This window comes from Leptonychotes weddellii, chromosome 2 (genome assembly GCF_054177405.1).
Source record: "Leptonychotes weddellii isolate Sample4059 chromosome 2, ASM5417740v2, whole genome shotgun sequence".
In the NCBI taxonomy this organism is placed as follows: Eukaryota; Metazoa; Chordata; class Mammalia; order Carnivora; family Phocidae; genus Leptonychotes; species Leptonychotes weddellii.
The window spans coordinates 96915948-96938884 of NC_138370.1; the positions used below are offsets into that span (position 1 = coordinate 96915948).

The window sequence follows — 22937 nt, forward strand, 5'->3', positions numbered from 1 at the left end:
TTATTTTGCTTTTCCTCAGGCACATCAGTACCCCAAGATGACAGATACATTAACTTATCAGTAACTAGATATTGATGTCATGTATATTGTGGATTTATATACAGGATTATATAGATGTTTATTATTATTTTTATGTAAGTAGTTTTTTAAAAATATTTTTTGTTTTATAAAATTGCACATAATAAAACACCATTAATTAGACAGTACTATTTCTTTCTTTTTTTTTTTTTTAGATTTTTATTTATTTATTTGACAGAGAGACAGTGAGAGAGGGAACATAAGCAGGGGGAGTGGGAGAAGAAGAAGCAGGCTTCCTGCTGAGCAGGGAGCCCGATGCGGGGCTCGATCCCAGGACCCCGGGACAGTGACCTGAGCCGAAGGCAGACGCCCAACGACCGAGCCACCCAGGTGCCCCTAGACAGTACTATTTCATACTATGCTATTAATATGTGCTTCTCTTTAAGCAAAAAAAGTAAAAATAATTTTAATGAAAATAATATTTTCTGGCAAAACTCTACTTCTTAGCCAAGATTTATCTTGCTAATTTTTAAAATTATATACTTTTCAAAACAAAGGGATAGTAAAAAAATTTAAGAAAATGATTTTAGCTTTTTATTTTTTAAAGATTTTATTTATTTGAGAGAGAGAATGAGAAAGAGAGAGATCATGAGAGGGGGGAAGGGTCAGAGGGAGAAGCAGACTCCCTGCTGAGCAGGGAGCCTGACTCGGGACTTGATTCTGGGACTCCAGGATCATGACCTGAGCTGAAGGCAGTCATTTAACCAACTGAGTCACCCAGGCGCCCTAAGAAAATGATTTTAAATGATGTTTCAATACTCATCTTGCTATCAAAAATGGTTATCGGGCGCCTGGGTGGCTCAGATGGTTAGACATCTGCCTTCGGCTCAGGTCATGATCCCGGGGTCCTGGGATCAAGTCCCACATCAGGCTCCCTGCTCCTTGGGGAGCCTGCTTCTCCTTCTGCCTCTGCCTCTCTCTCTGTGCGTCTCTCATGAATAAATAAAATCTTTAAAAAAAAAAAAAAAAAGATGGTTATCTTTATATCCCAAAGTCACACACTCAACTAACTTCATCTCAAACTAGAAAAAAACCTTCTAAGCCTTCAGAGATTTACCCTCAGTAACAGTCCTAATGAAATGACACTCTACACACCAGCCAAAATTTCACCCGAAGTTAACAATTAAACACAGCACCCCAGACATACATACTTGGGATAGACCTATTAAAAAAAAAAAAAAAAACAAGTTCTAGTGCTGAATTGTACGGACATGTTCTTATAAAATAAAGAGGCGAGCTAACATTTGAGGTTCTCTTATTCCAGTGTTTCTGAAAATGAACTCAATGACTGCTTAAAAATAACAGCATGTATGCAGCAACATGTTTTTGGTAATCACTGAACTCAGGTTCATGCTTTTGGATGTCAACACTTTATGAACTGTTTAAGAACTTTTGTTACACCTGAAAATGAAACTAGTATAATCAAGTAATAAAAAAGTGAAATCATTTTTGTTAATTACTCGATGGCTGAATTTCACCCAAAACTATGTTTAATAGCTAAGATTATTCTAATGTGACAATATTTAAGGGCATCCAAAGCAATTAAAAGTTGTCTGTCTTTCTAGAAAATTTAAATCAATATTCCCATGTTACCAAACCTTGTACCTAGGCACCCAAGTCACCCTGGCAAAAATTCACGGGGTTCCAAAGGATTTTTTTTTTTTTTTTAATGAATTCAGTTTATTATGTTCCAATATAGTACATTTATGCACTAAGATCAAGTGGGTTTTATTTAGTAAAATTAACGTAAATTAACCAAAAAATACAAATTTCAATAGTTTCATGTTATTTAGTGTATCGTACAAAATAGTTCCTCGCTATTTAATGATTAACTTAAGTGTGTATGTATGTGTGTGCCTATGATACCTCTAATAGAGAACACTTGTATATGTGTAGAGAATTTTGGGAAGGATACACAAAAAATTGCTAACTGTGATTATCTCTGAAAATTAGTGGCCAAAATTTCTAGTGGTAGGAAACTTTTACTTTCCATTTTATCTATCTCTTTGAACTCTATGTATATTTATTTTTTATTATAAAAAACTACCAAGGGATGTTTTAAATTTCTTTTCTTTTTTTTTTTTTTGGGATGTTTTAAATTTCTAAGAGAAAACAGTGATATCTGTCAAATACCTTATGAACTATTACTACTAAGTTGCATGGGGCACCATGGAAAATAATATTGATACACATCAACTCAACTGAGAAAATTTGGGAACTTCCGTAATATTTCATTTCAAAGTAGGTTTTAAAAGTAACCTCTTTATTTCTTTTGAAATAGTGAAAAACAAGTGTCAAATTAACCTGAGATATATCTGTCAATCTCCAAACTATAATTAAAAAGTAACTTACCAATCTAAAGGCAAAAAACCCCCCCATTTAACATGATTAATATCTAAAATTATATTTATTATGGCTTTCACAGTATAGTACTAGGATTAAAAGAATGGAAATATACCCCATCTCTCTATATAAAGAACTAATTACTAGTTATTCAAATAGAAGGTAATTTTGTAATTATTTGTATTCTTTATTCAATATTTTTTTCAGGGATAGCACTTCCCAATTAGGTATTCTGTTCATTAGCCAAGTGGCCCCTTATTTCCCTGATCCTACATCTCAGTATAATTTGGTTCCATCCAGGGTCCCATTCCCATCTCAGAAATAAGATAGGAATTACCTGCATTTCTTCTTCTTTTTTTTTTTTTGGTCCCGAAAGTCACAAAATCCTTAAGTAAGAGGGACCTTAGGATAAGTTGATCTGTAAAAAGACTGCTGCAAGAAGAAAGAAAGAAAACAGAATTTCTAGGGGGCAGAAAGCCCTGATTCTGAGAAGGAAAGGCTGAGAGTCAAAGAAACTGAGCTCCAGGACAAACTTGGTTTGTAACATTAATGACCACAAGCAGGCAACCCAACTTGGATAGCTTTCCTCATCTGTATAACAAAAAGAAACAGAATTTGAATTTTTACTAGGCATCCTAAGATCAAGTGAGAAATACAGATTCCCAAGACTAGCCTGGAGATTTTATTCTAGCTCAGTAAGTAAGGTTGAAGATCACAATCTGTGCAAGTGATGCTGGTGCACAGCCAGATTTGGGAACTGTGTCAGATGCTTCAAGCTGATTCACCCAAGACCCAGTCAAATGCCAACCCCTTTCTTTCTTGCCTGCCTCTGCCACGAAGGCTACAAAGCTAAGTATTCGTTTTCTAACCTTCCCTAAAATAAGGGATTGTCCTTCAAAACAGCTAGGCAAATAACAGGGCAAATCTGTCAGTGCCACCACCCCATCTTTCCTTTCCCTTCTTCCTGTTTTTAACTCGGACTTGATGTCTACAGGCACAGAAGTTCCCCTGTTTCTAGAAACCAACACGCTAAGGATGGTAGACTAGGGAGAGAAAAGACACTGAGGACATCTGGATCCACTACATCTACCTAAACGTCTTGTTATGTGAGAAAAATACCACCTTTTTTGTTTAAACCACTATTAGCTGCTTGCAGCCAAAAGGGTTTCTAAATAACTGCAGTGAAAGAATAGAGGATCTCAAATATACAGTTCAGATATAATTTTAAATAATTTTAATTTTAAATAATCTAACTGTCCAGGGAAGGATACTTTTCTACGGCATCCCTGACTTATGGCTATTTGGATTCTGATATATAATTTAAAGACATCACTCAGAAAACTACCACAGATTCACCAGTTCCCATTCTTTACATACATTTTCATTCAGTTCAAGAGCGAGTTTTTATTAAGTTCAAGCTTACAAGCTGAATTAAAATGAGTATATGATATGGAAACCCCACACTAAAATGACTACATAACTTACATAATTTTTAAACTAATAAATTTAACTACATCTTGGTTTAGGAAGGTCAGAAAGACTAACTACAAGACTATTCTTCATGCATCTTTCTTCATCTTCCCCAGCCTGCATCCTAATTTACCAATTTGGGAAGAGAAAACATAAGCTTTAGTATGTATTCCTACATATTATATACACATATATTGTCTTCTGAGAGCAGCACTAATAGTGGCTCACTTAGAGAAACCAGTGTGGCATTCTATAGTGAGTCGGGCTCTGGCTGGAACAGCAACTGTCCCAAGGTTGAACAATATAAAAAAGAAAGTAGTGGCTAGCAAAGCATATACCCAAATGGACCCTCCTATTTTGCCCTTGACCTAACTCATACTAAAGACAACTACTGCAGAGGCATGAAATATATCAATAAATATCGACTGAGATCCCCGTCACGACAAGGAACATAGCTACGCAAGATAGATGGTTGGGTGGCTAAGTGAATAGGTGAAGGGGAAGGGTTCAGGGAGATGCTGCAAAATACCACAATAAATAAAGCAAATAAACTGCAAAGGTGAGCTAATTTCCGATTTTTCTATTAGGCAATACCATCTTAAACCTTCATGCAAATAAAAACCTGACTGGAAATGCACTGATTTTCAGCCATGCTCTGGTAAACTTTCCATTCAACCTACCAGTATTTGTTGGGTTGCTGCTGGCTGTAGCCAGGGTGCCAGTGTGGTTTCGGACGAGATTATCTTGGGTTGACGGAAGGCCTGAAGTTGACCACGAGAGAGTACTGCATCCTGAAAGACTCTGCTGCTGGTGGTACTGGTGTGACGGAGGAGGTGGAAGCGGTGATGGATGACCGATGGCTGTACTGTGACCGGAAAACGAATTATCTCTGACCGGCCTGACAGTCGGAGCATTCTGTGAGGTAAACACCTGTTGCCCATACGGATCACCAGCAGGCAGAGAGGGATACGAAACACTAGGATACGCAGCATTAGAAACAGTTGACATAGCATAGTGACCACAAGTAGAGGGAAATCCCTGAGAAGCAACAGAAGAGTTGGCAGAGTACATGGCTGGACTACTGTAGTGATTCACAAAAGGGGAGTACGGCTGGGAGGCACTCGTATGCAAATGGGATGTTGACGATGCGGCACCCTGGAAAGATCCCGGAGTGGATCCCACAATATGAGGGGCAGGAGGACCCCTGCCATACATATGCTGTGCTCCTGGTTGTTGGTTTGCTGTATTAGGAGTCACCACATTTTGTGTCGGTACCGTATAGAGACCAGAGTAGTAATCACATTGGCTATCCAATGGCAATGAGGTCATTTTCCCAGGTCCTTGAGGATAATGTCCTGAGGGAGGAATATAGTTTTGAGGATGCACTCCATACCCTGATGGAACCTGCATTTGACTCTGTGCTGGACCTGAAAAAGAAGAGCAAACACTTATAGGGATTGGCAAGGAGGTAACTAATTTTTTAAGCAAAGTTCCCATCAAATGTTGCCCTAATTTACTTCTCCAAAATCCCAAATTGTCACAAAAGATATATACTGTTATAGACCCACTGAGGTAGCTAGCCTCCAAGATGGCCCCAGTGATCCCTACTTCCTGATATTCATACCCTTGTGTATGAATTCACACCCTCCCACAATATACCGAGACTGATTTGTATGACCAATAGCATGCCGGAGAGGTAATGATGTATCACTTTCAAGATCAGCCTAATCTTGGGTGCTGGCTTCCCTCTCTTAGATCACTCAGTTTGAACAAAGCTGCCAAGTTGTGAAGAGCCCTATGGAAAAATCCATGAGGTAAGGAACTGAACTCTGTGGCCAAGAGCCAAAGAGAAACTGAGGCCTGCCAAGAACCACATCAGTGAGGTTGGAAGCATACCCAGTAGAGTCCTGAGAAAACTACAGCCCCAGCTGACAGCTTGACTACAATCTCATGACATCCAAAGTCAGAACCTCCCAGAGAGGCTGCTCCCAAGTTCATGTCCCTCAGAAATTATGAGATTAAATATTTGTTGTTTAAGCCGCTAAATTTGGGGGTATTTCATTATGCAACAATAGATAACTACTATACCCAGTACAGACAAAGTGCAAACCTTTTTTTAGCTTTTTTTAAACTATAAAAGTAACAATATACCCGTTGTAAAAAACAAATAAACAAACAATGAAGAATATAAAGTAAAAAGTACAATTCCCCCTTTTTCCCTGGTAGCTGACAGCCTTCTTCCCACATGTAGCTATTACTTAATGGCTTTTTGTGTATCCTTCATGACAACAGTTCAGCAGCCTGCTCTTCTTTTACTTAATGTGTCCTGAATATCCTTCTGTTAGCATATATAAATCTTCACTATTCTTCTAAAAATCTGTATAGTATTTCATTAGAGAAGTAACATTATTTCCTAAATCTCCTTGATGATTATTTCAGGGAGTGAACTAATTTATATCTATGAGGTCAACCTCTGTGATGAATCTGTAGGATAAGTTCCTAGAAGTGAAACTGGGAGTTCAAAGGGTTTGTGCTTTTAAAATTGACAATTACTGCCAAATACCTCTTCAAAAGTCTATCAATTCATACTTCCTATGCATAATGCTTAGAAATGCCTCATCTTCCCAACATTGAGTAACATTTCAATCCTTGCCAATCTGATAGGGGAGAAACATTTCAGGTTGTAGTACCTAACTTGGAGTAATGCTGAGAATTTTTCCAAATATTTCTTAGCTACTTAAGTGTCTTTCTCAGCTTTTTTTTTCTCAGTGTCTTTCTCAGAATTTTTCCAAATATTTCTTAGCTACTTAAGTGTCTTGCCCTTTTCCCACAGGGTTGTGCTTTCCATAATGATTTATAAATGTTCTTGTGTATTAAGAAATTTAACCTTATGTTATTATTATGTACTACACATATTTTCCCTCGGGTTACTGTTTTTTGACCTTGTTCATTTCTAAATCATAAAGAGCCTTCCCTATTCTAATATTATATAAATATATACTCATGTTTTCCTCTAATGCTTTTAAAACTTCCATTGACATATAGTCCTTTCTTCAATCACCATAGAATGTATCTTTTATCAATGCCATTCAAATTAACATTAATCTTAGTATTACTTTTGTTAATATTATAAATATCATTAAACATATTACATTATGTACCACTCATTGTCCCTTGAAGTAAATGGTATCATTATACCCACTTTACAAATTAGGTAAATGAGGCACAGAAGTTAAGTCCTTTAATACAGTCACATGCTTAGAAGTAATAGGACTAAGATAAATCAAGTAACTTGGATCAAATCCATGCTTTTAAACCATGATCTGCCACCCATACAATACTAAATTAGCCCAGAAAATGGTCAATCGTCCCAAACAATGGAATTCCAGTCTTGTTCCCAACCAAGGGCAATCTTTATCCTAGAATCTAATTTTCCTATGTTGTGGAAGGAAATCGTAATCTGTGCCATACCTCAAATGAAAGGATAACAAAAAAATATTCACAAGCTTTTTCAAGTTCACTGATACAAAGGAAGTGCCATATTCCTTTCAAATATCCCTTGCTATAATAATGTATAAAAATAGAAAACATAAAAGTATAAAAATACTTGTTATAAAAGATCTATGAATACAGCTTATCTTTCCTTATTCTGTTTTCAATTTCTACTCAATAATGTAGTGGCATCTCAATTTTGGTCACATAAATACATATTCTATGGCAGAAAAAAGGTAACTTATGTAATCAAACTGTTAGGAAAAAATAACATCCATACTTTTATAATTCCAAGAAGTATACAAAGAACCCAAACTCGGTAACACTGTTTTACTGGGTGTATAATTTACTTTTCTTACAGGATATTTTATATGGTCATAGTTCACCTGAAAATTTATTTACTTAAAAGAAAAGGAGTAGATACGAATCTTTCATTAACATGCCAAAAAAAAAGAGGTGAAATGTTCTCCCCCCACCTCCCTTCCTTAAATATACAAAGATGGTTTGCTACTCTTAACTTCAGTCTCAGAAAACTCCACACTGGTAAGACTTTATCAGTGAAGAGAAGAACCAAGTCAGAATTAGATAAATCTATTTAAATATCTATCCACTTAATAAATAGTGTGGCTCATCCATGCTACATGATCTGAAAACAGGGAAATAATCATCAGTATGTCCAAGCTACCCAAATGTCATTCTTCTAAAACTAACAGGAATTTTTTTTTTTTTATTCATGAGAGACAGAGCGAGAGAGAAAGGCAGAGGGAGAAGCAGGCTCCCAAGGAGCAGGGAGCCCGATGCGGGACTCGATCCCAGGACGCTGAGATCATGACCTGAGCCGAAGGCAGACGCTTAACCATCTGAGCCACCCAGGCGCCCAACAGGAATGTTTTTATCTAGATGCTAAAATTTATCAGAAGTGAATTAACCACCAGACGAACCTTTTTACTTCTCAGTCCATCAAAGAAGGTACTTACTTTGGGGAAATGTGAAGGTGTGCATAGCTAATTATATGCCGATGCTCACCATTCCTTATTCTCTATCAAGATCTAAATGTTCTAAATGTATGAAAAGTATATGAAAATAATTTGGTCAAAATGATAAATGAATCAAGACTCCTTTAGAAGAAAAATATTCTTTTCAAATATTTTAAATCAATTTTCAAAAGCCTCTACTTAAAAAAAAATAAACATAAGGATCAGCTTAAATGAAAAGAAAATGCTATCTAGGACAAGTAAAATATTTTTAAAAATTTTGTCTTACTGTGACCTAACAAGAAACACATTTTCTTCAACTTTAAAATGTATTAGATAACTCTCCTAACTTTATTATGGTATAATACCAAAACTAACATTAAAGTTTTATTTCTTTTGCATATACTAAAACTGAGCCTGGCAAATATTACAAATACATTAAGTTACATAAATCTAAGCTCTTTTATTTTTAACACAATCTGTAAATTATGGACATTTCATTAGTATTAGCAGTTTCATTTGCCTGTATTTCCTCTAATTCCCTCAGTAACTGTGGCAGTTTTAAAACATGGTCCCCAAATTCTTTGATACTGTGTTATTAAAGGGTGAAATCTGTCTACTTCCCTTGAATTTGAGCAGGCTTATATCAGCTTCCACCAAAAAAGACTGACAGAAGCGAAGCTATGTGACTTCCCTGCTTGGTCAGAGACAACTCAGTTTCTATGTTGTTTGATGGAACATTTGCATGTGGATCCCTGGGCAGCTAGATATGTAGGAAGTCCAATTATTCCACAGCTACCACCATCTGGGGAAGTCAAACCACATGGAGAGTTCACCTTTAGGCACTCAGGTTTGAAGTTTGAGTTTTTGAGTCATTCTAGCCCAGGTGCCAGACATGTGAATAAATGAGTCTTCCAGATCCCAAACTCCAGCCATCAAAACACTTTCTGAGTCTTCCAAGCTGAGACCCTAGACATCATAGAACAGAGAAAAGCCATCTTGGTTCTGCCCTGTGCAAATTCCTGATCAAGAGAATCTGTGAGCATAATAAAACAGTTGTTTTCAACCATTAAGTTTTGGAATAATTTGTTTTGTAGCAACAGTAACTGAAAGCAACAACTAATTACTATTTTTAAAAGTTCAGAATCCAGGGATGCCTGGGTGGCTCAGTCGGTTAACTGTCTGCCTTAGGCTCAAGTCATGATCCCAGGGTCCTGGGATCGAGCCCCACATCCGGCTCCTTGCTCAGCAGGGAGCCTGCTTCTCCCTCTGCCTGCTGCTCCCCCTGCTTGTGTACTCTCTCGCGCTCTCTGACAAATAAATAAAATCTTTAAAAAAAAAAAAAAGGTTCAGATTCCAGATTCTAAAACTGAAAAACATCCATCTTTACCTAACATAAAAATGCATTATATTCTTAAAAGTCCAGATATCATGGTTTTAATAAGTCTTACAAAAGAAAATGTTATCTTCAAATAAGTTAAACATAATATGTGTATATATGTACAGAGTGCAGTAAGTTGTCCTATTCTATTAGAAAAATAGTTCCTTCCTAGAATATATTATTTGAGAGCTGTAAAGCTTAAGTAAAATATAGAAAAAAACTGAATCAGGTACACTAGGAAAGAATGAAAGAGAAAGAACAACTAAGGGCTGAAAACTGGATCTATCACGAGAGGTAAAAACACCTGGAATCACATACATGTGCTATAGACCTGCACTATCCAATACGGCAGCCACTAGTGACACGTGGCTACTGCGTACTGGAATAGAGCTAATCTGAATTGAGAAGTGCTTTAAGTATAAAATACACACTGGATTTTAAAGAAATAATAAGAAAAAAGTAAGATATCTCAGTAATTTTTAAATATTGAATACATGTTAAAATGATGTTTTATATATTGTGATAACTGGATAAATTGAAATTGATTTTACTTCTTTTGCTATTTAAAATTACGTGTGCAGCTTACACTAAATTCCTATTGAATACAACTATAAGACAGAAAAATACAAACACAGAAAGGAGAATATTGGTATATATGAAATGCTTTCAAGCTAGGCCTAAACATTTAAGTTGGACATTAGTAGAAACATTAATTATAAAAGTATTTTGAGGTACTACCAAATTTCATTAATGCTGATTTCCTTTTTTTTATTACTATGTTCAGTTAGCCACTGTATAGTACATTAGTTTTTGATGTAGTGTTTAATGATTCATTAGTTAATGCTGATTTCTAAAAAAAAAAAAAAAAGAAAAGAAAAATAACTGGCCTTCTGGGGTAATTTAGATGCATATCTTTTTTTGGATTCAAAATGGCTCTGCAGGGACGCCTGGGTGGCTCAGTCAGTTAAGCGTCGGCCTTTGGCTCAGGCCATGATCCCAGGGTCCTGGGATCAAGTCCCACATCGGGCTCCCTGATCTGCAGGGAGTCTGCTTTTCCCTCTATCCTTCCCCCGACTCGTTCTCTCAATCTCTCTCTCTCTCTCTCTTGCTCTCTCTCTCAAATAAATAAACAAAATCTTAAAAAAAAAAAAAGCAAAATGGCTCTGCAGCATAAAAGACTGCTGGTATTTTAATACTTCTAATATAGAGAGAGACAAAGGCTGTGGAGGAAAGGATAAACTAGTTACATATGTGGATGGTCAAATTTTTGAAAAATAACTCTAGAAGTGTTTCTCTTATTACAAATGTTACATAAAGTCACTGCAAAAAGAGGTACAGGAAATTATCAAATAAAAATCATCCATAATCGTATTACCTGAGATAACTGCTATCGATATTCTGATGCATAGCTACCCAGTAATTTCTTCTTGGATTTATCTAACTAATTTAAACAAAAGTAGAATTATAAGGTGCATTTTTTAACGATTTGCTTATGTAACCTGACTTGAATATCTTTCCATCATGATTTTTAAATGTGTGAATAATATCCATTATACAGATTTACCATATTTTAATCACTTTTCTATTTACCGCCATTTAGGTTGTTTTCCATTTTTTTAAAAAACATTAAACCACACGATGATAAATATATTTGTAGGTAAGTCTGTGTGTTCATTCATTTTACTTTCCTGAAAGTTATTTCCTGTCAGTTACAATTTTTGGGTCAAGTCCCTAACTGGCAGCTTAACTGTATAGACAAAGGAGAGACACTGAGATGCTCAGTAAAAAAAAGCAGGCAGAGACCAGATTCAAAGTGGTCCCAAAAGTTGAATTTAGCAAAGCCTTCAAAGCAGCTATTATAAATATGTTCAAAATTAGAAAATATATTTAAAGAATTGAAAAAAAATATCATCAGTAAATGAACAGATATACCAAAACAGAAATGAAAACTATTTTGAAAATGAAAATATTCAAAATAAAGCTGAAATAAATATGTTAGATGGCTTCAACAGTATGGCAGAAGAAAGAATCAATGAACCTGAAGACTAACCAATAAAATGATCTAACTTTGGGGCACCTGGCTGGCTCAGTCGGTAGAGCATGCGACTCTTGACCTTGGGGTTATGAGTTCAAGCACCACGTTGGCTGTAGAGCTTACTTAAAAATTAATAATAAATAAATAAAATGATCCAATTAAAAAAAGCAGAGAAGACTGAAGAAAAATAAAATTTAAGAAACCTGCAGAACAATATGAAGCAGTCTAATATTTATGTAACTAATAAGGGTAGTAGGTTGAACAGTGGCCTCCCAAAAGATACATCCACATCCTAATCCCCAGAACGTGTAAAAATGATTTTATATGGAAAAGGATGAGTATTATCTTTTATGACAGAAGACATGACTAAGGTAAGGATCTTGAGATTATCTGAGTGGGTCCTAAAGGTCATCACAAGTATCTTTATTAGATGCGCATAAAGAGAAGACATACACATTGAAGAAAAGGCAATGAGAGGATAAAGCAGAGAGATGCGGCCAAAATACCGGGAATGTCAACAGCCAACCAAAAGCTGGAAGAGGCAAGGAAGAGATTCTCCCTTACAGAGAGAATATGGCCCTGCCAACCACCTTAATTTCACACTTCTCGTCTCCAGAACCGGAAGAGAATACAGTCCTGTTGTTTTAGGCTACCGGTTTGTAGTACTCTGTTACAGCCAGCCTAGGAAACTCATACAGTAAGGATACAGAACAGCAATTCTCAAAGTGTAGTACACAGAACCCTGGTAATACTGGAGACTCCTGGGGGATCCACAGGTAAAAACCACTTTCATAGTGTATTAAAATGTCTGCCTTCTTTACTGTGCTGACATTTGTACTAATGGCACAACAGCAATGACGGGTAACGTCCTGTGGCATAAACTGAAGCAATGACACCAAGCAACACTAGTAACTACCATATTCTTCACTACCATGCACTCACAGTAAAAAAAATAAAAGCCATTCCCCTATTCAACAATGTTCAGGATTGACTAGCTACTTTAGTAAGGCAAGAAAAAGAAATAAATGGCATACAGATTGGAAAAGAAGAAATAAAACGATATTTACAGAATGACAGGATTAAGAAAATAAAGAAAGAAAAAGAAAAGCCTGGAACTAATAATAAGTGAGTTTATCAAAGTCACAAGATAGAAGGTCAGTATATAAGAGTCAAATGCACTTCTCAAACTCAATAATGAACAAACAGGATTTACAATTTTTTTTAAAAACAATACTATTTATAATATCACCAAAAAGTACTTAAAATATAAATCTAATGAAATATGTGAAGGACCTATATGCTGAAAACTATGAAACACTGATGAAAGAAATCAAGGATTTCTTTAAATAAATGGAACGATACACCATTATTTGTGGACTGAAAGATGTGGTATTAAGATATAAATTATCTCAGTTTTGATCTTTAACTTTGATATGCAATCCCGATACAAATACCAATAGGCTCTTTTATAGATGTCAACAAGCTGATTCTAAAATTTCTATGGAAAGGCAAAGGTACTAAAATCTCAAACAAAAACAAACACTCTGAAAAAGCACAGTGGGAGGACTCCTATTGCCTAATTGCAAGGTTTGCTTTATCTGCTACAATAATCAAAAAAGTATGGTACCAGTGAAAGGACAGACATGTAGAACATAATAAAAGTCTGGAAATAAAGCCACAAAAATACAGTCAACTGATTTTTGACAAAGATGTCAAGCCAATTCAATGAAGAAAAGATAATATTTTCAACAAATGCGACTGCCATAGTCCATATTCAAGAAATGAACCTCAACACATGTCTCAGGTCTTAAGCAAAATTTAAGTCAAAATGAATCACAGATCTAAAAGTAAAATTTAAAAACTCCTAGGAGAAAATACAGAAGAATATGTAGGCATGATTAAGAACAGAAAATATTAAGAAAAGCGACTTTATCAAATTAAAAACTTTTGCTCTACAAAAACCACCAAGAGAACTATAAGACAAGCTACAGACAAGGAGATAGTATTTGCAAATCACATGCCCAATCATTTGTATCCAAAATTTATTAAGAACTCTTAAAACTCGGCAGTTAGAAAATAGACAACCCAACCAAAAAATTGGCAAAAGGTCTGAAAATAGAATAACCAAAGAAGATACAGGGATGGCAATAAACGTATACAAATCAGTCTAGCTGTATTACATGTATGATAATCTCACTGAAGGATGTTGAGGCAATATATATACACAGATGGATAGATGTAGATATAATTACAGAGATGTTTACATACATAATTTAGTAGATACATATGTATCTCCTAACTCTGTCTACTGAGAAAGCCTAGCAGCAGTGATACGCCTGTAGCTACGACCACATCCAGGGCCCAATTCTCAGTTTCTAAATACCATGCCCCAACAAAAGAAACCAGGGCTCCTTGGACAAAGGACTGATTCTACTGCTGGGATAGGGCAAGGACAAAATGGAGTATCTTGTAGTGTCAGAAAGTAGGGGGGCACCTGGGTGGCTCAGTCGTTAAGCGTCTGCCTTCGGCTCAGGTCATGATCCCAGGGTCCTGGGATCGAGCCCCACATCAGGCTCCTTGCTCAGCGGGAAGCCTGCTTCTCCCTCTCCCACTCCCCCTGCTTATGTTCCCTCTCTTGCTGTCTCTCTCTCTGTCAAAAAATAAATAAAATCTTTAAAAAAAAAGAAAGTAGGGAAGCAGTCGAAAAAAGGGTGGTGCCAGAGAGACACAGGAGACAAGCTGAAAGAGATGCCAATGGCCAAAACTGTAACAATCTGAGCAACAAATATAAATAATGATAGTACTAGATTATAATATTCATAAGCCCACAATATAAATGACTGAAAACATTTTAAAATGGAAAAAAAGGGGCAAGTCTTCCTTACAGAAAAACTCCAAATAATATATGTAGAGTAAATGAGGGAAAGAGAAAATTACCATTAGAATTCCACAGTAAAAATCACTGCAGGTGCAAGCCACTGAGGAATGTAAAATTAGCGGATGAAATTTTAAGAAGCAACAGGATAGTAAAGTATCTCCCCAAGAATATTTATAAATTACTGTGATGATTTTAGCATATACCTACAAATTATTTGATACACCTCAATGTAGAAGGTGGAGCTTAATTCTTTTATTTTTTTTTTGAAGATTTTTATTTATTTATTTGAGAGAGAATGAGAGAGAGAAAGAGAGCATGAGAGAGAAGCAGACTCCCCACTGAGCAGGGAGCCCAATGCGGGACTCGATCCTGGGACTCCAGGATCATGACCCAAGCCAAAGGCAGTCGCTTAACCAACCTGAGCCACCCAGGCACCCGAATTCTTAAATTCCCTTTCTGTTGAATGTGGGCTGAAGTTACTCCTAACAAACAGTAGGAACAAAAATATTAATTTTGCAGTGGAGGAACTTGGCAGCCCCTATTTATAGACTGAATTTGTCCTCCCAAATTCATATGTTGAAGCTCTATCCCCCAATTTGATAGTTTTAAGGTGGGGCCTTCAGGAAGTAATTAGGTTTAGATTAGGTCACAAGGGTAGGACCCTCACGATGGAATTAGTATCCTTATAAGAAGGAGAAGAGATCACTCTCTCCTCATGCATGCAAAAAAGCCGTGCAAGCACACAGCAAGAAGGTGGTCATCTGCAAGCCAGGAACAGGGTCTTCATCAGAACCCAACCATGACGTCGCTCGGATCTCAGACTCTCTCAGATCTCAGACTTCTCGTCTCCAAAACTGAGAAAATATATGTCTATGGTTTAAGCTACCCCGTCAATGGCATTTTGTCATAGAGGCCTGAGCTAAGACATTCCCTCAATCAAGTGTTCAAGAGATTAACATGACCAGTAATAAAACAAGTTGATACATATAATCCCCGATATGATAAGTAGGGCACTTCACCTCTGTGGTATTCTTCCTAAAAATTCATAAATTCATAAAAATTCCTAAATTCTTAAGACTCCACCTCAGCCTAATCATGGGAAAGCATCAGTACAGTGAAGAACTGTCCTCAAAATAACTAACTGGTCCTGTCAAAGCCCTAAAAAACAAAAAGACTAAGAAACTGTCACAGATCAGAGGAAACTAAGGAGATGTGACAACTAAATGCAACAGGATATCCTTGGACTGTATCCAGGAACAGAAAAAAAAATGGTGGAAATGGTATAGTTTAGCTAATGGTATTTCAGCAATGTTAATTTCCTAGTTTTAATAAATGTACCATGATTTTGTAAGATGTTAAGACACGAGAAGATGTAATACTTTAGAGGAAGCTGAATGAACAATGCACTTTCTGTACTATCTTTGCATCACTTCTGCAAATCTAAAATTATTGCAAAATAAGTTTTTAAAACATCAATGGAAAAAAGTGCTGGCAATGACTTACTAAATCGACTGTATGACACAATTTTTTAAAAGATTTTATTTATTTATTTGAGAGAGAGAGTGCACATGCACAAGCGAGGATGGGGGGTAGAGTGTGAAGAGGGAGGTAGACTCCTCACTGAGCAGGAAGCCCGATGCGGGGCTCGATCCCAGGACCCTGAGATCCTAACCTGAGCTGAAGGCAGACGCTTAACCAAGTGAGCCACCCCAGGCACCCCGTATGACACTATATTTTAGACAAATGACTGCACCACACATAACCAGAGTGATTTTCCTAAAAAGCAATCTGGTTATGTTATTTTTTTGTTTAAAGCTTTCTAATGGTTTTTCTTGCCATCAAGAAAAAATCCAAATTCTTTAACATAGTCTGTAAGACAATGGGAGCCACGATAATCCCTCCCCCCCAACTAAATGTCCATGTCCTAATCACCAGAACATGTGAATATGATACGTTACATGGCAAAGGGAGTTGAGGTTGCAGCTTGTACTAGGACTGCTAATCAATCAGCTGACCTTAAAATCAGGAGAAAAGCCTCGATTATCCAGGTAAGTTCAATGTAATCACAAGAGTCCTTTTTAAGGCAGAAGAGGAAGGCAGAAGAGAGTCAGGGAGATGTGACTACAGAAGATCCTCAGAGATGAAGCCAGAGGTTGCTGGCTTTGAAGACAGAAAGGGGACCATGAATCAAGGAATGCGGGCAGCCTCTAGAAGTGGGAAAAAGCAAAGAAATGTATACTCTCCCCCAGCCTCTGGGAGGGAATTCAGCCCTACTGACACCTTGATTTCTGCCCTGTTAGACTTCTAACCTACAGATGATGAATTCATGTTATTTTAAGCCACCAATCTGTGGTAATTTGTTATAGCAGCAGAGAGAAAACGAACGCAAAGGCCCTTCATGATCTGACTCCTGCTTACCTCTTCTACTTTACTGCTCACCACTCCTTCTCACAATGATTTTCAACAGACGCACCTTAACATACGGCTACGCTACAAGTCATTCACATGGGTCTACCGAAGTTTGATCAGTATATAAAATGTAATTTTGCTAAACTAAAGGTGCCTATCGTTAGGTCAAAGTGACACACAATAATGACCTAGTATGAAGGGAGCAAAGAAGCCACAGCACATCAGGAAAGAGTATATGCTAGAGCTTTACCTCAAAAGGCCATCAAAGGGGTTGGTGAGTGCAGAATACAGTTAAGTTGCCTTGTAAAGGCTTCCAAAGGGAATCAAATAAACATGTGCTATTTTTCTGAAATTTGCTTTTTTAAAATACAGGTGTTTAAAAAGTTTAATTCCTGGGGCGCCTGGGTGGCTCAGTCGTTAAGCATCTGCCTTCAGCTCAGGTCATGATCCCAGGGTCCTGGGATCAAGCCCCGCATCGGGCTCCCTGCTCGGCGGAAAGCCTGCTTCTCCCTCTCCTGCTCTCCCTGCTTGTGTTCCCTCTCTCGCTGTGTCTCTCTCTGTCAAATAAATAAAATCTTAAAAAAAAAAAAAAAGTTTAATTCCTTCAAGAATGCCACCAACTAGGGGCGCCTGGGTGGCTCAGTTGGTTAAGCGACTGCCTTCGGCTCAGGTCATGATCCTGGAGTCCCGGGATCGAGTCCCGCATGGGGCTCCCTGCTCGGCAGGGAGTCTGCTTCTCCTTCTCATGCTCTCTGTCTCTCATTCTCTCTGTCTCAAATAAATAAATAAAAAATCTTTAAAAAAAAAAAGAATGCCACCAACTAAAATTTTAGCACCAAGGTAGCCATGAGTATGAAGAGGCTGAGAATCACTGTTCCACACACATTCTGACCATACTAAATTTTTCTCAAGCCGTGTTTGTTCACCTCTGACCCTTCACACAGGCTCTTCCCTCTACCTGGAACCTTCAAAAATTCCCTCTTCCCCCTTCATCTGATCAACTCTTACTCATTCTTCAGATCTCAGTTCAGCTCTTCTTCTAGAAAACATCTGCTAACCCTACAAGTGAATGCCCACTTAATGTTGCATCTACTGTATCTTGGACCACAATGATAGCACTTTTCACATGGTACTTTGTCTGACTGCAAACTCTGTAAGTGAAGAGCCAGTCTAATTTGCTCTCAGCTCTATCATATTCCTAAAGCTTCCATGCCTGGTTCACGGAAAACATCCCTATATTTTGAGGGGGGGGAAAAAGAAGCCTAGTAAATGCTGCTGCTTTTTAAACCTACCAGGTATATTAGCTTCTGCTACTATAACAAATTACCACAAACTCAGTGGCTTAAAACAACACAAATTTATTATTTTACAGTTCTGGAGTTCAAAAGCCCAGAATCTGTTCACTGGGCTAATAAGGTCAAAGTGTCATGGGCAGAGATGGTTCCTTCTGAGGCTCTAAGAAGAGAATCCATTTCCTTGCCTCTTTCAGCTTCTAGTGGCCACCTGTATTCCTTGGCTTATGGCCCCTTCCTCCATCTTCAAAGCACACTACTCCCACCTCTGCTTCTATGGTCAATAACTTTCTCTGCTGGCTGTCTCCTCCTGATTCCCTCTAATCAGGTCTGTTGTGATTATATCAGGCCCACCCAGACCAGGATAATATCCCCAATTCTTAATCGTAGCTGCAGAGGTTTCAAAGATTAGGACGGAAACATATTAGGGGGCCATTATACTCAGCTCACCACATCAGCTGTCAGTGGCAGGTTTTCACACAACTATACCATAACTTCTACAGTTTCAGTAAAACCAATTTTAAAATTTGACCAATTCTAAGATGCCCCCCAAATTCAGAGATAAAAACGTGAAAAAAAAGTGTCTTAGAATCAGTGAAGTAATGTAATTACTGCATCCACCAAATGGCTGAACGCAGTGACTCATAAAAAGAGCATCAAGAAATCACTTGCAAAACAGAAAAACTCAGGTTATATACAATCTCTGAAAAGTTTCTACATTCAGGGACATAATCTCCTTCCAGAGTCTAGATTCCCACCAGAGGAAAATTTATTCTATTCTTGCTGTAAGCAAGCCAGACATGAAAATTAAAATTTACAAGGTATTTTATGGAATATCTAGTCACTATACATTTATAAAAAAAATTAATAAGCTCTCTTTAAATAAATGAATTTCCTCATCCTCTCCCTTTTCAGAGAAGTAACATTTTTAATATCAAGAATATTTGCTTCATTAGTCTTTTCCTGAATCACATTTCAATATTTTTTAAAAGTCAGATTAAAGGTTTTTTTTCATTATCTTAAAAAGAACATCAAGGTCAGCAAAGTACAAGCTCCTCTATCCTACAGCGACACATTCATACTAACTTGGAGAAGCAGTATCAGATATAAGAATGTAATTTATTCATCACTGAACTACCAAGAAATAGGTCAATATTCAGCCACTATGCATTTTAGCAATCGTTCTTGTTAAAGAATGCCACCAGTAAATAGTCACACAGCCCTGATCCTGCTTCCCTGTTATACCCCACAATGCTGGTCCCTTGCCCCAGACCACCAAGACCTCCTCACGATCCAGCAACTATAAGACTAATGGCACATTACAGGCTTACTGAATCCTGCTCTGGCGTCAACACTGGTATCCATCCAGTCATCAGTATACATAGTACTGATTTCTGAATATTTTGGATATAGGACCCCTGACAATAAAATATCAGTAATGTTGCTAAAATATAAATTTTTTACAAGCGTAAAAAATATATGACCACCACACCCCTAAAGAAATCTGTAATTAGAAGCCCTAGTGATTTTAAAAATGAGGAATTCCTCATTTTTAAATGAGCCTGGGTGGCTCAGTCGGTTGAGCGTCCAACTCTTGATTTCAGCTCAGGTCATGATCTCAGGGTTGTGGGATGGAGCCCCACATCAGGCTCTGTACTCAGCGGGGAGTCGTCTTGAGGGTTCTCTCTCTCCCTGTCCCTCGGCCCCTCCCCCCCACTTGCATGCATTCTCTCTCTAAAATAAATAAATCTTAAAAAAAAAAAAGGAGGAATTCCAGTCACAACTGGATACGCTGGATTATTCTTTTCTAATGGAAGACTAATAGCTACAGAAGTAACTGTCCCAGTCACTGCTGGCAGACAGAGCCTACAGACAGACACAGCCTGTGCGGCCATTTGGGTGAAATCTCACTGCATTAAGCCCATCAGTTCTCCTCTTTGGCTGCCGTAATAATGAGTGTTAAGAGTAAAGGGACCAAAAGAAAACCAATACCGGTTGAGAACCTACTACATGCCAGGTACTTTGCTTTCCTCTACATAATCTTACATAACTCACAATAATCCTGTGAAGTATCACTATCATCGTTTTACAGACAAATGGGGGCATACAAGGTCACTCATTTATACAGATTCAAATAGCTGGTAAGTAGTGAAGAAGCCAGGCATTGCAGGTTCCAAAGCTCATTTCACAATACTGGTTTCTCAGAAATACTAGGAAAAACAAGCAAGTTAAGACTTGGCCATTGGCTTAGGCGAGGCATTTTACTACTCCCTCTCACCTCCTACTTCATCCTGCTTCTCCTTGGTTCCTATTACAAGCAGCTTCCAGCATAGCATTTTAGAAAACTTGAAACCAATTAAATCCACCTTCCCACAAGCCAGCTAGCTGAGGTAGATGGGCTATTAGAGGGAACCTTCCAAGAGTAGATCTGTTGGAGGGAGGGAGGGCTGGGCAGTGGAAGAAAATAATAAAAAGATGGAAACAGTGATTGAGCCTTAAATACAGGAAAGGATAGGACAAGCTGGCCACACACAGATCCTTTCAGGGGCCAGTCTTCAAAAACAACAGTGAATATGAAGCCAAGTTCACTTACTCCGTTGAGTGCCTACTACTGCCTGCTGCCTCTGGGAATATGATGAGGAAAACTCTTATAGTCTCTGCCATCTAAAGAATTTATATCCAGGTGTTCTGCAGAAGATGGAATGTAGGGGACTCTCATTTGCTAAGTATCTCATTTTGCTAAGCACCAGGTACTTTAAAAATAGTAACTCATTTAAAATAATTCTCTCAACAACTCTAGAAGGAAGGTATTATTCTCCCCTTAAGCTCAGAGATGTTGAGTAATTACCTCGACAAAACCTGGAGCTGTATCAAAGCCGACAACCTTTTCACTAGCCCACACCTTCTGACAACTCTGAATAGAACATGATCTGCTCTCACATGCAGGGCTGACTGTGGAGATGCTCTCCTTTCTCGGAAAGTCCATTGAAGACAGGCTCAAAAATCTGGTGTATTTCAATGTCTTTAGGCATCTAGTACTTCAGGGTTTACAGATCATTAGAAAAATGGAAGTGAGCTGAAATACTCTTATCAGTGGCAATGAATGGGGTTTGCAAAAATTATCACAGATACAATCTAGACACCTGGGGGGAGGGAGTGGCGTGGGAGTAGGACACTGCAAATAACTAATGCAATACACAAAGCAACAAAAAATAAAATTTAAACCCAGATAAAAGACACTTGTTCATATGAGGAATGATTTTTAAGATTTTCGAAATATTAATCAGCTTAGAAGGAAATGATGTATGCAGACGGTTACATTACACTATGGCAATATCTTCACCAGAGGACTTGATGCTTCTGCTCAGCTATAAAGGAAGACTAGGAACCTGAGACACAGACGCTGCTCTGATCAAAAGGAACTTACTTCAGACACACGGTGGGGGGGATTTTTATCCTTTTAAATTTTGCATGTGCTCTCAAAGCTGAAGGGTTTCCTATAACTGACCAGATAGTACTACTGAGTGAATGGTATGTTTACATCTTCCATAATGGATCCCAATAATTCCCATTACTAACTCATCTTTCTCACATTATTGGAGATTGAAATGATAGAACTGCCAGTAGGATCATTCCTGGAAAAGGCACATGGAAGGAAGAAAACACATTTCATTTGAAAATGAGCACCATTTGCTTCCTAAAAGCAGAATTAAGCAGCAGTGGTTTACTGTTAAATCTGAGTGCCCTCCCCCCAAAAAAACTTTTTAAAATATCTCTTTCAATTTAAGTCAACTGGGAAAAATTTTGGAATTACACCATCATATTACCAGGATATTATTTCACCCAATCTTCCCTTCTTTGAGGACTGGGCTTTGGAGAGACTCTCAAAAGGCAGAGTGAAAGTGAAGAATATTCAACTAACACTTCACATGGAAATACAAATAATTCTAAAAGCCCATATGCTGCTCAGTGAAAAACTGAAGTATAGAAATACAAGTACACAAAAGGAAGTTTAAGAGAAGTATGTCACAGACTCAAGTCAAATTGTATCTTCAAATGAGTGGGGTAAAGCATGTGAGCAGTTAAACCTAGAAAACAAAAGTGATAATGAAGTCTCAATTTTCTACCTATTCCCTACCCTTTGCAAAAAAATGTCAAAGTCTCTAAAAAGACTTTCTACAGTCTCTTAATAGAGAACTGGACCTGGAATTAGGAAGACTGAATTGGACTTGGTGTAACAAACGTTTAATGAGTACCCGAATATACAGCGGTGACAAGAGAGACAAAACTGCTACCCTCACAAAGTTTACACAGGAACTGGTGAAAAACACACCCACCTAACCTTTCTGGATCTTGACCTCATCTATAAAATTGGAGGAGCAGACCAGGTGTTTTTCAGACCGCACTCCAAAAACACCTGAACCTCTACCTCTTTTTAACCATAACAGCTCTGCTTTTTTCTGATTTCTCCACCAGTGCTCTATCCACTACTTCTTTTGGAAAAATAAATGTTTTTTAAAATGTTGGATAACCACTAAAATAAGCGATCTCTAGATACCATCCCAGTTTAACAACTGTCTCCCGT

The 22937-nt window shown here is 37.6% G+C and overlaps 1 protein-coding gene across 5 annotated transcripts in view; it reads right to left on the reverse strand.

Annotated features, from left to right (window-relative positions):
* The window catches only part of SEC24B (SEC24 homolog B, COPII component), an 86368-nt gene that overhangs the window by 60877 nt on the left and 2554 nt on the right, over window positions 1-22937 (reverse strand). For all 5 annotated transcript variants that reach the window (XM_006727194.3, XM_006727193.3, XM_031025653.2 and 2 more), the window contains exon 2: window positions 4572-5318. In XM_006727194.3, the coding sequence (XP_006727257.1) occupies window positions 4572-5318 (747 nt within the window). The remainder of the gene's footprint in view (window positions 1-4571; window positions 5319-22937) is intronic.